Here is a 15,937-nt window from a genome sequence, read left to right as displayed (position 1 = left end):
ATTGCACACTTAACTTTAATAAATTGGTTAATGCCTCAAAACTTCATATTTTTGAGTGAAACTGGATTCATTTGAACCCTAACTCATAAAAGAACATTTTAGAAGAAGAATCATACACTAAGAACAAATAAGTAGAGAGATATTAGCATACAAAGTAGGAGTTACCTATAGTGTTTTTAGGTGTTTGGAGATCAAAACTCCATAATTTCATGTGATTCCACTTTCATGCAAGAGATGACCCATATAGTTAACTCTCAAAAGAATAATCATCCTTTTTCATCGAATTTTGAAAAAGATCTGGTCATTGGAACATACATATACAAATCTGTCAGATTCGGACAGATTGCATGTTCACTTTATTTTGAGTAGTTAAAACCTCAAATCACCACAATATTGAATGAAATCGGTGGCATTTGAAAGGTAACTCATTAAACTAACATTCAAAAGAAAAATCAACAATTTTGAATGATTATATAGAGATTTATGGCTCTTTAAAGTAGGGTTTACCTACTGAAAAACTCTCAGATGCACATATATAATGTTTTGAGTATTTGGGGAGTCAAAACTCAATGTTTTTGAGTGAGACCAATTGGATTACAACCCTAACTCAATAAATAAACTTTTAAAAGAAATCTCATAACATTTGAACATGTCATTTACAAGATATAGACGATTTGTGCACATGCACATAATCTGTCAACACCAAAATATATCATTTTTAAGAAACAAACTCACATAAAATCATGATTTTTACCTATCTTTTTGAAATCTAATGTTTGGGTCAGATTACCACCATCATATAAACATTTTTACATGTTTTTGGTGTATAATCTCTCCTTAAAACTCATAATTTTCGGAAGTTAGAAGATAGTAGATAAAGAATGCATAAAAAATGGGTTTTTCTCCCAAAATTTACAAGAAAAAGAAAGAGATATGAATATGTTACCTTGTTTGTGGATGAAAGGGATGTAGTATCTTTCAAACTCTTGCTAATATGATGAAGATTAGAAGAAAAATCGGCTGAATATGTTGAAGGATGAAGATGATAACTCAAGATGACTCTTGAGTTCTTAGGGAGAGAAAGGAGAGGTGTTTTGAATTTTGAATGAAGAGTAATAAGGTTTAATGAAGAATCAATCTATTTATATGTGGACTAAGGAGGGAAAAAAGGGGGGGAGAGGCCGGCCATAAGGGCCCAAGCCCACCCTCAACAAATATATTTTTTTTATAAAAACAATGTCCAAAATGCATAAAATGTCATTTTCTCAATTTTGACATTTTTCTTCAAATTAAAAGCCCATGATGACTAAATTCATTTAAATAGAAATGTTTTATATTTAAAACACTAAAACTTAGTGTTTTATATAAATTGGGTATAAATTAGAGCATTTGGCACTGTATAGGACGTTTCAGATAATTTCGGGTCGGAACCGGACTTTCTAAGCAACTGCCGGAATCTCTTAGAAATGTTTCGACCAAACTAACCTAACTAACTCCTAATCTTATAAATTATCTTCAATAACACTAATACAAACTTAATAAGAGCTAACCTGGGAGTTCGAATTTGACGGTTGTCACATGTCCCTGTCCAGTTTACCAAACGCATCATTAGTGTTCAAAATGTTTCACTATTTTTTGAGATTTTGTATGTTTTACGTTTCATTATTTATTAGGATATACCTAATTCATTATAGGTGACAAGAAATGAAACTGTTTCACCTTTTATAGAACAAACTCACGTGATTCCTTGTCACCTACAATGAAAGACGGACCGATTGTCCTGTAGTGTTGAACGATAATTACAAACTGTTTCATTAACAATTATTGAATTAGTATTGGACTATTAATAATTTCTAATCAAAATAATTTTAAAACAAGGAAATCCTAATAAATGATGAAACATATAAAGAATGAATTTTTTTTCTAAATTTAATGAAAAAAATTGAAAACTGAATATTTTTTAATTTAATGAACGTTTTTCATGCACAAAACGTTCCGAAATATTAATAAATTAAATTCATCAGTGAAATTGTGTTCATGGTCACTATTGAACATGACATTCGTATCATTACTCAAAATACATATTTTTGTAATGAAACGAACACAAATTTCATATTCTACTGCTTTTACAATTCATATTTTAATAAGTATAATTTAATAAAATAATAAAAAATATTAATGATAAGAAAATTATATTAAGAAAAAAGATTTACCTTCTTCCATAAGAAACGTTTTCATTGATACATTTCCATAATTAACAGTAATTATTAGGATATACCTAATTCATTGTTGAGAATTTGATAAATTTGTCATTTTTTTAATTAAAAACTTAAACTTTTATTTTATTTTTATTATTTTTATTTTCTAATATAAACTCATTTAATATTGACCATTGATGAAAAAAAAATGGATGAATGAGATTGGCTTGTAAGGTTTTCACAAATGAGGATGGTTTGCAATTGGATCATTCCCCCCCCCCCCCTCTCTATCTCTCTCTCTCTCTCTCTCTCTCTCTATATATATATATATAACCCTTGCTTTTTTTTTTATTTTTTCTTTCAAATATAACGTGTATATGTATATATATATATATATATATATATATATATTAAAACTTGAAAAAAAATTATTTATTAAAATATATGTAGTATATAAGAAAAATAATTTACGTAAAAATTTAAGACATACCTAGGTGATTATTTACAAAGGATGGACTTTTTATAGTCCCCTCTCAACATATCAGATCATAAGTTGTCAGAAAGGGATTTTTCTGGCCCATGGCATCCTCGAGGTAAGCTTTGATTCGTTGTCCGTTTACTTTAAAGATGGTTCCATCTTCAGGGTTCTCCAAATGTATAGCCCCGTAAGCGTATATTTTGTAATTTTAAATGGACCAGACCACCTGCTTTTTAATTTGCCTGGAAAAAGTTTCAACCTTGAATTAAAAAGCAGAACTTTTTGACATTCGAAAATTTTTCTTTTGTGAATTTTTTTGTCATGCCAACTTTTTGTTTTTTCTTTGTATAATTTGGTATTTTCATAGGAAAAATTCTTATTTTCTTCTAATTCACAAAGTTGAATTTTTCTTTTGATTCCAGCTTCATAAATGTTCATGTTTAATTTCTTTATGACCCTAATAAGTTTTATGTTCAAGTTTAAGAGGCAAATGCCAAGCTTTACCAAATACCAACTTGTATGGCGACATTTCAATGGGTGTTTTAAAAGCGGTATGGTAAGCCCATTAAAGCATCGTCTAGCTTAAAAACTCAATCTTTTCTATGAGGCTTAACCACTTTTTCCAAAATACCTGTAATTTCCATGTTGGATAATTCTATGAGTCCATTTGTTTGGGGATGATATGAAGTGGCAACTTGGTGTTTGATGTTATATTACTCCAAAACACTTTTAAGTAAATTATTTATAAAATGGGTACCATCATCACTTATCAAAGCATGGGGGTACCAAATCTTGTAAGAATTTGCTTTTGGATAAATTTAAATCATTTTTGCATCGTTCAAATGACATGTCATTACTTTAACCCATTTGGATACGTAGTCCACTGCTACTAGAATGTATTGGCAGTTACCCGAAATTGGAAAAGGTCCCATAAAATCAATCCCTCAAACATCAAATAACTCAACCTCAAGAATGTTGTTTAAAGGCATTTCATGCCTTTGTGAGATAGAACATGTCCTTTTGCATTCATTACACTTTCTTGCATACTCTTGAGCATCTTTGAGAGATGATTTCCAATGGAATCCTGATTGTAACACTTTGCAGCTGTTTTTGTCCTCCAAAATGACCTTCATACTCGGATGCATGACAATGTTGCAGCGCAACTAACACTTCAGTTTCTGGAATGCATCTTCTTAACACCTAATATGTACATGGTTTAAACAGAAATGGATCATCCCATAAAAAGAGTTTAGATTCATGTCTGAGTTTTCGAATCTGATGATTAGTGAACTCATGTGGAATAATCCCACAAGCCAGAAAATTGACAATGTCAGCAAAACATGGTACACTACAACACCAAAAGTTTATCTTTCAGTGAATGTTTCTGTTATGTCACTCTTTTCCATTTCTTTATCATGTTTCTCAAGTCTAGACAAATGATCAACAACCTGATTGTCCACTCCCTTTCTGTCTACAATCTCAAGATCAAATTCTTGTAACAGTAAAACTCATCTTATTAACTTTGATTTAGCATCTTTCTTTGAGATTAAGTATTTAATGGCAACATGATCAGTGTGAACAATGACCTTTGTTCCCATTAAATAAGATCTAGATCTCTCACAAGCAAAAAACACTGCTAATAATTTTTTCTCAGTTGTTGTATAATTAATTTGAGCTTAATTCATGGTTTTACTTGCATAGTATATGGAATGAAACACTTTTTCTTCTCTTTGGCATAGGACAACTCCTACAACCCAATCACTTGCATCATGCATGATTTCAAAAGATTTTTCCCAATCAGGAGTAACAATCATAGGTGCAGTAACCAAAGTTTGTATTAAAGTTTGGAATGCATTTCTACATTCTTTATTAAAAAAAAAAAATTTGGTCATTTTGAAGTAATAAGTACAGAGGTTTTGGGATTTTTGAAAAATCTTCTGTAAAAACCTGCATGTCCTAGAAACTTCTGATACCTTTGACAATGGTAGGTTCAGGTAATTTTTCAATCACCTCAAGTTTAGCTTTATCAACCTCAACTCCTCTTTTTGAAATTAAGTGATCAAGAACAATACCTTCTGTTACCATGAAATGACATTTTTCCCAGTTTAAAACTAAATTAGTTGCTTCACATCTTTCATGACTCTTTTCAAGATTTTGTAAATATTCATCATATGATGTACCATAAATAGATAATCATCCATAAAGATTTCCATGGAAGTTTCAAGCATGTCAGAAAATATGGACATCATACATCTTTGAAAAGTTGCAAGTGCATTACAAAGAACAAATGACATTCTTCTGAAGCAAAGGTACCATAGGGACAGGTAAAAGTGGTATTTTCTTGGTCCTCTGGTGCTATTGCAATCTGGTTGTAACTTAGGTAGCCATCTAAGAAACAATAAAACTCTTTTCCTACAAGTTTGTTGAACATTTGATCTATAAAAGGTAAAGGAAAATGGTCTTTTTGGGTAGCATTATTCAATCTACGGTAGTCCATAGAAATCCTCCATCCATACATTACTCTTGTGGGAATAAGCTCATCTTTCTCATTTAAGGCTACAGTGACACCTCGCTTTTAGGGATACACTGTACAGGGCTTACCCATGAGTTACTTGTAATTGGATAGATTATCCCAACATCTAACCATTTTAAAATCTCCTTTTTCATAACTTCTCTCATGATATGATTTAACCTTCTTTGGGGTTTTATGAAAGTGAACTTTTTGTCTTCTCAAATGATTTTATGCTGACAAATTGATGGACTGATACCTTTAAGGTCAGAAGTAGTCCATCCTATAGCCTTGGAGTGCAACTTCAACATACTTACAAGCTTTTCTTTCTTATGTGTTTCTAGGGTAGATGAAATAATGACAGGCAATTTGCCTTCTTCTCCTAGAAATGCATACTTCAAATGTGATGGGAGTTGTTTCAACTCCAAATCAGGTGGTGACTCGATGGATATGGTGTGGTATCTTCACTTTCCAATAGTTCAAAGGTTGCAACATGTTGCAGCATGTCTGTCTCACTCTCTTTTGTAAATTCTATGTCCTTATCAATTCACTCTTTCTTAAGTCTAACATTGTTTCAATCCCCACTCTTGGCATAAATACTCAAGAACACTCAATATAGAACACTCCTCTCTTTCATCATGATATATCATTGAACTAAACACATTAAAAGTGACATTTTTCTCATTCACTCTCATAGTCAACTTACCTTTATGCACATCTATCAGATTTTTTCGGTAGCCAAAAATGGTCTTCCTAAGATGATTGGAATGTCTTTATCAGCCTCAAAATCATGAATAATGAAGTCAGTGGGAAAAAATGAATTTATCCACCTGGACTAACACATCCTCAATTTTCCCTTTCAGGTGACCTATAGATTTGTCAGCTAACTAAAGGGTGACTGTTGTTGGTTTAGCTTCTCCAATGCCTAAGGTGTTGAAAACAAACAATGGCATGAGGTTAATGCTAGCTCCTAAATCACACAAGGCCTTTCCTATCTATTTCCTACCTATAGAACAAGGAATAGTAAAACTCTTTGGATCTTTAAGCTTAGGGGGAATTATGTTTGAAAGGAGAGCACTACAACATTTTGTTAAGGCAACAGTTTCATATTCACTTAACTTTTTTTTTCTTGCTTAAAATGTCCTTGAGAAATTTGGTATAATTTGGCATTTGTTCAATAGCTTCAACCAATGGAATGTTGATATGCAGTTGTTTGAACACATCAAGGAACTTTTTGAACTGTAGCTCCTCTTTTTGATTTCTCAACCTTAGTGGAAAAGGTACATAAGGAAGAATAAGATCTATAATGGCTTTCTTAGGGGACTGGTCTAAAGATGCTTGAATGTTAGTTGGTTTGACTATGGGAGTGACAGGTGATGTGCCAGGAGTATCAGTGTTTATGAAAGATGTTGAAGCCTCATCCTGAAATGACACCTTCTTTTTGCCTCATTTAAAAATAATAAGAATAAGTCAACTTTCTTAAGGAGTATCCCTATGTCTACTGAGTTTCCCTTATCTTTCAAAATAGGTGTGGCAATATTCAGAGTGGGTGTTGTAACATCATTTTCAGTTGGTGCTTTGGATGACTTAACAGACTTTTTCAAAGGTTCACTTTCTATCAAAAAAATTAATTCCTTAAAGTCACCACCTTCACATGTTCCTTCACTATAGGCCTTGGCATCTCTATATCACTAGGAGGGGACCTGGAGGTCTATTCCTTATATCAAGTGCAAGTTGACTAATTTGTGTCTCTAGTGATCTTATTGTGGCATTCTGATGGTTCATGGTTGAGTTGGTTTGGGTTATGAACCCATTCAAAATTTCTTCCAAAGAAGTATATGACCCAGCTTGCTGGTTAGGCAGTTAGGCTTGTTATAAAAAGATGATGGACTTGGTTGTTGATGAAAATTCTATTGGTGATAGTTTTTAGACCGGCTTTGGTACTGGTGTTGAGGTTGTTGTGGTGGTTGAAAATTAGAGGTCCCTTGTGGTTTGTTCATTGGTAGGTTTAAAGCAAGACTGTTCCATGAAATTTTTTGTGTCTCCACCCAATATTGTATGTTTTGAAAATGATCATGTTTTGTTTAGATTTCACACATAATTTATTGATCCTGAGTTGGATGGACAATATTCAAAGGAATATCCCTCCCCACAATACACACATTGTACTGACTCAATAGTTGGAGTGGATGTTGTGGCGACAGATTGTGCTACTTGACCGATTGTTAAATATTTTAATAAATTGGTCATCATAGTCATTTGTTCCGTTAAATGCTATAAAAACATCTATATAATGAATTCCAGTTGTCTTGTGTGGTACTAGTGCACGTAGATCGCCCCAAATGACCATTGTTTTTTGGTCTAGCTATTCCTGAGTTCAATTTATCAAAAACAGGAATGACATAGTCCATATTTATTCTATCTTTGGGATTTGTCAGCTTGATGATTTTTTCAATGTAAGTTGGGGGAGGTTGATCTTCAACAATTCAGCCATTTTGGAAGAGGTTAAAGCAGTTAATGCCCTCTGCGCTCTTCTTCTTTGTCTAAAAGTTTTTTCAATGTCAGGATTAATTTAAAAATCTCCCCATGTGGTACCCTTGGCATGCACCACACAAAAACTAGCGACAAAATGGTAGAAAAGTCAAATCTTTTAATTTACTTACTAAAACTTTTAGTTTTGCCTTAGTCCTCGACAACGGCGCCAAAAACTTGTTGCGAGATTTATACCAAGATAAAGTCTCTTAGACCGTATGCAAATAGAGACCATGCAAGTATACACGTATCAACCCACTATTGTCTTTTACAAGTAATAAAAAGGGTAAGATACCGAATATCGATCCACAGGGAAAAAGGTGTTCAAGGTTTCAGATAAAGTCCAGAAAAAGATTAGATTTCAGATGGCGAGTTCGAATAATTGTTTTTGGTTTGGTAACTTAAAACTAAATAATTAATTTAAAACAAAGCAAAGGTGTTGGGATCAGTTAAGATTTTTGGACAAATAAATCAGATAAAACTTTGTAGATAATAACTTATCTTTAACCAACCATCAACTTGTGTAAGATATTCTTTTGAGGTTGAGAATGGCATCCATCCAAGGACCGATTCTAATGTTTACAAAATAAAATCAGTCCAAAAAATGACACAATCTATCCCTTGTATAAGTTGTATGAAATGAAAACAAGTCTTCTTGGTTCTAAGTAACTCTCTTGAGTATGCTTCCGTATTATTCAAGTTGATGTGTTCGGGATGGCTTATCTAAGTACATCAAACTGTTAACATTTTTCTGCAAAAATCAGCTTGTCAAGAGATACGTAATTGTAACTCTGGATAAGTGGTCACAAAGATTTGTTAATATTTGGTAAATTTCTATCATCAAAATCATTTTTTTTTTTAACGTTACTGGTCGGGTGATATCTCACACTTTAGATTTAATGAAATTGGGCCACAAAGCAAGTATACAATACAACCCAACGTCGTCTTTCCAAGTAATAAAGTGGTATAAGTACCGGATTATCGTCCACGGAGATTGTAGCCAAAGTTAGATTAGAGTCCAATGAAAGAGATGATTTCAGATGACGATTTTGAAGACTTTTGTTTGATTTTAAGGTGAATCCAAACAGAATACATAATATATAAAAGAAGCAAGGGTGTAAGACTTAAGGTGAGACCTAAATACAAATTCCAGCAGTCAATGCTCTAGGATTGCTACAGCAAGCAGTATTTCGAAACTAAGTTCTACCATCTATTTTGAAGGCATTCCTCTTGGACTTCACCATTGCACTATATTATAGCTTTCCACCCATATCTCTATGTGGTGTCCGGACCAGGGATAGTGACACGATGTTGTTTTTAAAATATATGGATAAACAAATCTCTTTGTTACAAATCACTCTCTCGAGTCGATTCCCATATCATTCGAGTTGGTGTGTTCTTGATAGTTCATCTCTGAATTTATCACACTTTGACACTTTCGAAGAGTAACCAACCCGTCGGGAGTTAAGTTTTGAAAAACATAAATGACAAGTCTCCTTGTCGGCAACTTTCTCAAGTCTACCTCTTATGTCATTGAAGTTGACGTGCTTTAATGGCTTATCTCTAAGTCCATTGCACTTTAACACTTTCAAAGTGATCAATCCGTCAAGAAGTGTGCTTGGTTTTATAAAAAACTCGAATGAAACAATGAAACGTTGTTTACGAAAACACTTAGCTACTTTTGTTTGGTTTGAAAATCTCACCTTTCCGTCTCACACCCAAGCTATAAAAGCTTAGCTACTCATAACGGAAAGTAAAAAATAAATAACGGAAAGTAAAGACATAAATGTAAATTGCGTAAAGTAAATAACGAGGAAATAAATGACGAGAAAGTAAATAACGAGAAAATAAATGACGGGAATGTAAATTGCGAGAATGTAAATTACGGAAATTAAATGACGGAAAGTAAATGACAATAAAAGTAAAGGAACATAAAATAAAGAACAAGAAATTAAAAGAGAAGAATTTAAAGGATGAAAGCTTTAAAACTCAAGAATTTGAAATTTCTCAAAAGGTTCTCTCAAAATCAGCCCTAACCAGCTGATTTTGATCTTGGAAATATGTTATAAGGTGTGTGTAAATCACCAGGTTAAGCCCCCTATTTATACACAAGGCCTTGCACTACACAACAAAGGTATTAACCACAAGTTAATGTCCAATGGTTAAGAAAATGGGATCTAAAGTACAAAAGTACAAATAAAGTCAAAAATCCCAGATTTTAAAAATCTTCCAGCTATTTCCAGTTGTCTTCCAGTAAGCATCCAAAAGGCAACAGCTTAATCGTTATGCCCTCTCAAAGCCGTGCACGTATCAGGTGGCTGCTGCTGCAATGCTGTAGCATCAGGCTGTTTTAACAAAAATTCTTCGTTAGCTTGTATCTTTGCGTCCCAACAAGTTTAACCACAATATTTTAGCTCCATAATAAAAGTATAAAGAAATAAATCAAAATGACTCAAAGTAGGAATGAAAGGAAACTAATTTTGACTAGAAAGACGTAAAACGAATGCATTATGTGTTGAATTCTCAACACATATCACACCCCCAAATTTAAACCGTTGCTTGTCCGCAAGCAACCAAAATACAAATAAAAAGACTCAATTTATACAAAAATTTGCATGATCAAGGCATTAAGTGCCAACCCAACAAGAGTTATACCCAGCATGAGGCTCATAGCCTTTCATAAATCCAAGATGAGTCACTCAAAACCAAGTCATTTTATGTGAACCATAGGCTAGCATTCTCTTTTCTTTGTTAAGTTCAAACACAATCACATATATAGGATCAATAAGGCTTAAAGGGTTTACTCTCTTTGGCGTTTCTTTTCTCTCATTGCCTTTTTCCTTTTATACTCCACATATGAATTTTTTCAAATTTTTGGGCACTTTGACCTCTTTTGATTGGAGTGCACATATCCCCTATGGGACTTTTTATTRTGCTATTTTGAAACACATAGCCCCTATGGGACTTTTATTGTGTTTTTCCAAACCCTTTTATGATAAGGAGTCAAATTAGAGCTTTGCTCTTTGGTATTGACTTTATGTCCTTATATAAACTCCTCCCCCAAACTTAAATTTGACAATGTCCTCATTGGYGCTTTATGGGGTAGATGGTGTTTGAAAGGGTGCAAGTGGCTTAATATGAGTATAGAAAAGAAGGCATAAATCATTTCCTATTGTGAATTGTGTGATCAAAGTGTTTTCCCAAAAAATGGTTTGCTAGTTCTAGTTTTGAACAAAGTGATTTCGTTGAATGACAAGTAATCCGTAGAATTATTGAGGCTATGATCTCATGTGCAACATACCTTAACTTAAGTGATCATGCATAAAAAAATGAGACTAAAAACTATTAAAGACTATTCCCGACTCAAAGAAATAAAATATGGAGACTAAAGTACGGTGGTAGAACCTGTCCTACTCCGTAGGAGTAGGCTGTGTGCTCCGGACTGCCATCTCCTTCTTCAACTTCTCATTCTTTTCAAACAGACTCTTATTATCCACCTTGATGGCTTTCAGAATGTTTTCACGAAAGTTGATCTTCTCACCTGTTATGAGACTAAACAAAAGCACCAACCTTTCTACAAAAATGGAGCTGTTCTGATTAGTCGATGATAAATAATGTCTAATAAAGCTTATCCAAACATTCTTATCAGAGGACAATTGGCAGCCTTAAAGGTTTTCAACATGAAATGAGTGTAAGGCTTCCAATCAGTCTCAAGCATTCCAAGGAAAGTCATGATCTCAACCAAATATGCCTTAGAGGTCGTGTGCAAGAGTGCATCATTCTCAGAATCTATRTGAGGTGAGAGTTGTTTCAATTCTAAGTCAAGTGGTGATACAATAAATGGGGTGAAGTCTTTTTGCTCACCATTTTCCAACAGCTCAGATGCTATAGTGTAACGCCCCAACCCACACATTGCATGTAATACATATTTCATACATAGGAAATACATAATATCATTCCATTCGGGTCCCTTAGTACAAGAATCTAACATAACCAATTACAAGGTCCAAAATTTTGAAATACATTTCTTGTACTAATCAATCAAAACAGATCTTCAAGTAGAAGCGCATAAAGGAAAATATTAGACCTTCCCCTTCCTCTTACTGTCCGAACCTCCTACAACACATAGTTAAAATCATAAAACGAGGGTTAGACCGAAAGGTCTAGTGAGATACCCTATTTATGTTATTGCAGGGTGAAAAATCACCAAAACCTTTAGGGACAAATATCATTTCATATTTATAACAAATATATTTCTTTCAAAACTTCCTTTTTATGATAAAATAACATTTCTCATCGAAAACACAACATTACATCAAATCCGGTCAATTTTGACTTAGTCGGACTTCAAATCCGGTCAACTATCCAGACAACACAGCCTAAGCTTTGTCCGATTTAACACTTGAACAAATTTCAACTTTGTCCGGATAATAAATCCGGTCAATACCCCGCTTAAAGCTTGAATGATTTATTACTTGGAATATAAACCATCATTGTCCGGATAACATGTCCGGTCAATACCCCGCTCATTACTTAGCCGATTTAAAATAATCCGGCCACTATTTGGTCGTATTCTTACTTCTCAGTTTAAAAAGATAACTTTTCTTACCAATCATAACCCGATCAACACTTAACCGATTTAAAACAATCCGGACAATACATCGATTAACCTTTGTTCGATTTAAAATAGTCCGGACAATACTTCGTTCATCCTTTGTCCGATTTAAAGTAATCCGGTCAAACCTTGTCCGGTTTAATATCCGGATAAACATTTAGAGCAAAAAGACTGATTTCTATCCAAATTCAAACAAAATTCATATGAAACCAGTAATAATCTTCATGCAAAAGAGTTTTAGAAAATTACTCACCTTATGCAATCAAATGAGATTCAACTTCTTGAAATCAGACACTTGAATCTTCTTTACAAGAATAATCCGGTCAATCTTTCCTCTTTTAAATCGCACAACTTTTAGCAAATGCAAGAAGAGAAAATATGGAGGCTAAGCCCTCATTTTATACTTTCCAAGAATGGAAGGTCGGCTAACATCCCCTTCTTCCCATACAACTCACCACATGCACATGCATACATCCTCACACCATGCATTCATAACATGCATACGTGCATAATCATATATATATATATATATATATATATATATATATGCACATATTCACATATATCATGCATTATATATATATATCCAATTATTACGCAATCTCACATACCTGCATGATTAAACATATCAATTTATCATGCTATCATGTAATCATTTAATCAGATAATCACATATTAATTACCTTGGGTGATAACTAGAATCTGGTTATCATATACAACATTCACTGGGACAACATCATTTCCTATTTCCTCAACATCTTCTTCTATTTCCTCATCACACTCTTCTTCCAACTTAAGGTTCTTCTGAATTCCTTCTTCAAAGTACATCTCTTCTATCTCAGATATTCTTGAACACTTTTCCAACTAATCAGGGTACTTTAGAGAGTTGAAGACATTAAATGTGACTTTTTGGTCCTGAAGTCTCATAGTCAGCTCTCCTTTCTGGACATCTATTAACGTTTTTTCGGTGGCTAGGAATGGTCTCCCTAAAATGATAGGAATGTCCTTATCAGCCTCAAAGTCTAAGATGATAAAATCTGCCAGAAAAATGAACTTGTCAACTTGCACTAACACATCCTCAATCTTTCCCTTAGGGTATGCAATGGATTTGTTTGCCAATTGGAGTGTAACCGTGGTAGGTCTAGCCTCACCTATGCCTAAGGTATCGAAAACGGATAAAGGCATGAGGTTGATACTAGCACCTAAGTCACACAAAGCTTTTCCAATCTCTTTCCCACCTATAGAACAAGGAATAGTGAAACTCCCCGGGTCTTTAAGCTTAGGAGGTATCTTGTTGGTCAGAAGTGCACTACATCCTTCAGTAAGAGCTAYGGTTTCATACTCGGTCAGCTTCTTCTTCTTACTTAAGATGTCCTTGAGGAACTTAGCATAACTAGGCATTTGCTCAATTGCCTCAACAAGTGGTATGTTGATGTGCAATTCTTTGAACACATCYAATAACTTCTTAAAATGCAATTCCTCTTTCTGGTTCCTCAACCTTTGGGAGTAAGGAACATAAGGAGGAACTGGTTTTATCACATTTGCTTGGATGTGTTGAGCAAGATGGGTCTTGAATGCCTTGGGTCTTAGTGGTACCCTCTGGAGGTTCAGATGAAATTTTAGCATCAAGCTTAGGGGTATCTAAAACCTCAGTCTCTTTTGACTTCTTTAAAGCATCCTCAGGAAAAAGTAATGGAAATTCTAATCTAGGGGGGACAGATGTGGTGGTCTCGGATGCCTTCTTCTCTAAGGGTCGGACCGGTCTTTCTTTGGCAGGAACCAATGTTGTAGCATCAGCTTCTGTCAAAATGGGTGTACTATCTTTTTGTACTTTTTCTTTCAATTCCTTCCCACTTCTAAGGGTCACTGTTTTCACATGTTCCTTTCCTAAGGCTCTCGAGACTTCTGTGTTACTAGGCAAAGTACCCAGAACTCTATTGGTCTGATTGAGTGCAAGTTGACTGACTTGGGTTTCCAGATTTCTAATAGCCGCACTTTGCTGATTAAAAAGAGATTGATTTTGAGAGTTTTGTTGGGTTATCAAAGCTTGATTTTAAGCTTGATCATGCGCAAATAACCCTTTTATCATTGCTTCCAAAGAAGATGATAAGTCAGCCTGTGGAGGTGGYTTGTTTTGAAAAGGTGGTTGAGCAGTTTGAAAATTTTGATGATGATTTTGGGAACAACTCGCATGTTGTTGGGGTTGAAAATTAGAGGTTCCTTGCTGCTTAGGTGCGGGTGAATTTAAACATTGACTGTTCCAAGAAAAATTCGGGTGTTGTTTCCAACTTGCATTGTAATTGTTGGTATAGGGACCAGGTCCATTATAAACAAAGTTTATGAATTCAGAATTATGAGGACAATGTTCATATGAGTGTTCCCCACCACAGCACACACATTGCACAGAGAGGACTGTTGGAACAGGTGTATTAGCAGCTATTAGCAGCTTGCTGCACTCCTTGACCAGAAGTTAGATTTTTCAGCAGGTTGGTCATGGAGGTGAGCTGAGCTGTCAATGCAGTATATGCATCTACATCATGTATCGCAGCAGTCTTTTTCTGTGATTAAGCATGTGGGTCGGCCCAATGCCTATTGTTGGCTTATATCTTTTTTCAGGATTTCATATCCCTCATTATAGGTCATAGATGTAAAGGCTCCGCCTGTAGTCGTATCGAGCATTTGTTTTGCCATGGGATTTAACCCATTGTAAAACGTCTCGAGTTGAATACAGTACGGAATGCCATTGTGTGGGCATTTCCTCAACAACTCTTTGAACCTTTCCCACGCGTCAGGAATAGCCTCATCGTCCATTTGTTTAAAAAGACAGATTGCGTTCCTCGACTTAGCGTTCCTTGTTGGTGGGAAATATTTTCGCAAAAAAAATTCCGCCATGTTACTCCACGAAGGCACTGATCCCGGTGTTAAAGAGTTAAACCATGCTTTTGCTCGATCCCTTAATGAAAAAGAAAATATAGTAAGTCTGAGAGCGTCATTTGACACTCCCGGGATCAGGAAAGCATCAGTTATTTCCATAAAAGATTTTAAGTGCGAATGTGGGTCCTCCAAAGGTAATCCGGCAAATTGGCCATTCGTTTGCAACATGTGAAACATTATCGGTTTTAGTTCGAAATGGAGAGTGGTCATATGTGGTCTAACTATCCCAGAATTCAATTGCTCAAAATCCGGAATAGCATAATCCATAATCCTTCCACTTTTGGAATTTGCCAAATTAATGTTGTTCGGAGTTTGTGCTCTTTGTTGTTCATTATGGTCCGATTCTATGTCCAAATTATTATCATTATCATTATGTGGGTGTCCTTGTTGAAAGTTCAGGAATGGTGGAATTGGTTCAAAAACTGGCGGTTGGTTTCCCAAATGCGGTATTTCCGGAATGATTGGGGGAGGTAACGCCATGTTTGGAGGGTGTAGAGCAAAAAATGCTCTTTGAGCCCTCCTCCTATGGTGAAACGTTCTCTCAATGTCGGGATCAAATTCGAAAAATTCACCGCGATGTGACCGTGGCATACACCACTTTTAAAAATGATTCCGATGATAAAAGAAAAATTAAATCTTTTAATTTACTCAAAATAAAACTTTTTGCGAAG

At 34.6% G+C, this 15,937-nt stretch overlaps 1 protein-coding gene and 1 non-coding gene across 2 annotated transcripts; one reads left to right on the top strand and one right to left on the bottom strand.

Moving 5' to 3' along the window:
• Positions 1-13,196: 13,196 nt before the first annotated feature.
• Positions 13,197-13,733, bottom strand: LOC112503231. Its single transcript, XM_025107292.1, has one exon. It carries the CDS (start codon positions 13,731-13,733, stop codon positions 13,197-13,199), a length of 537 nt encoding a protein of 178 aa, XP_024963060.1.
• Positions 13,734-15,069: 1,336 nt separating this feature from the next.
• LOC112503232 lies at positions 15,070-15,176 on the top strand. The gene has a single exon (XR_003067894.1). It is a non-coding gene; the product is annotated as a small nucleolar RNA R71 (small nucleolar RNA).
• Positions 15,177-15,937: the final 761 nt, after the last annotated feature.

This window comes from Cynara cardunculus, unplaced genomic scaffold (assembly GCF_001531365.2).
Source record: "Cynara cardunculus var. scolymus isolate 2C unplaced genomic scaffold, CcrdV1 Un_Scaffold_2705, whole genome shotgun sequence".
NCBI lineage: Eukaryota > Viridiplantae > Streptophyta > Magnoliopsida > Asterales > Asteraceae > Cynara > Cynara cardunculus.
The sequence above is the reverse complement of the archived record's forward strand: the minus strand, read 5'-3'. Positions and strand labels throughout refer to the sequence as shown.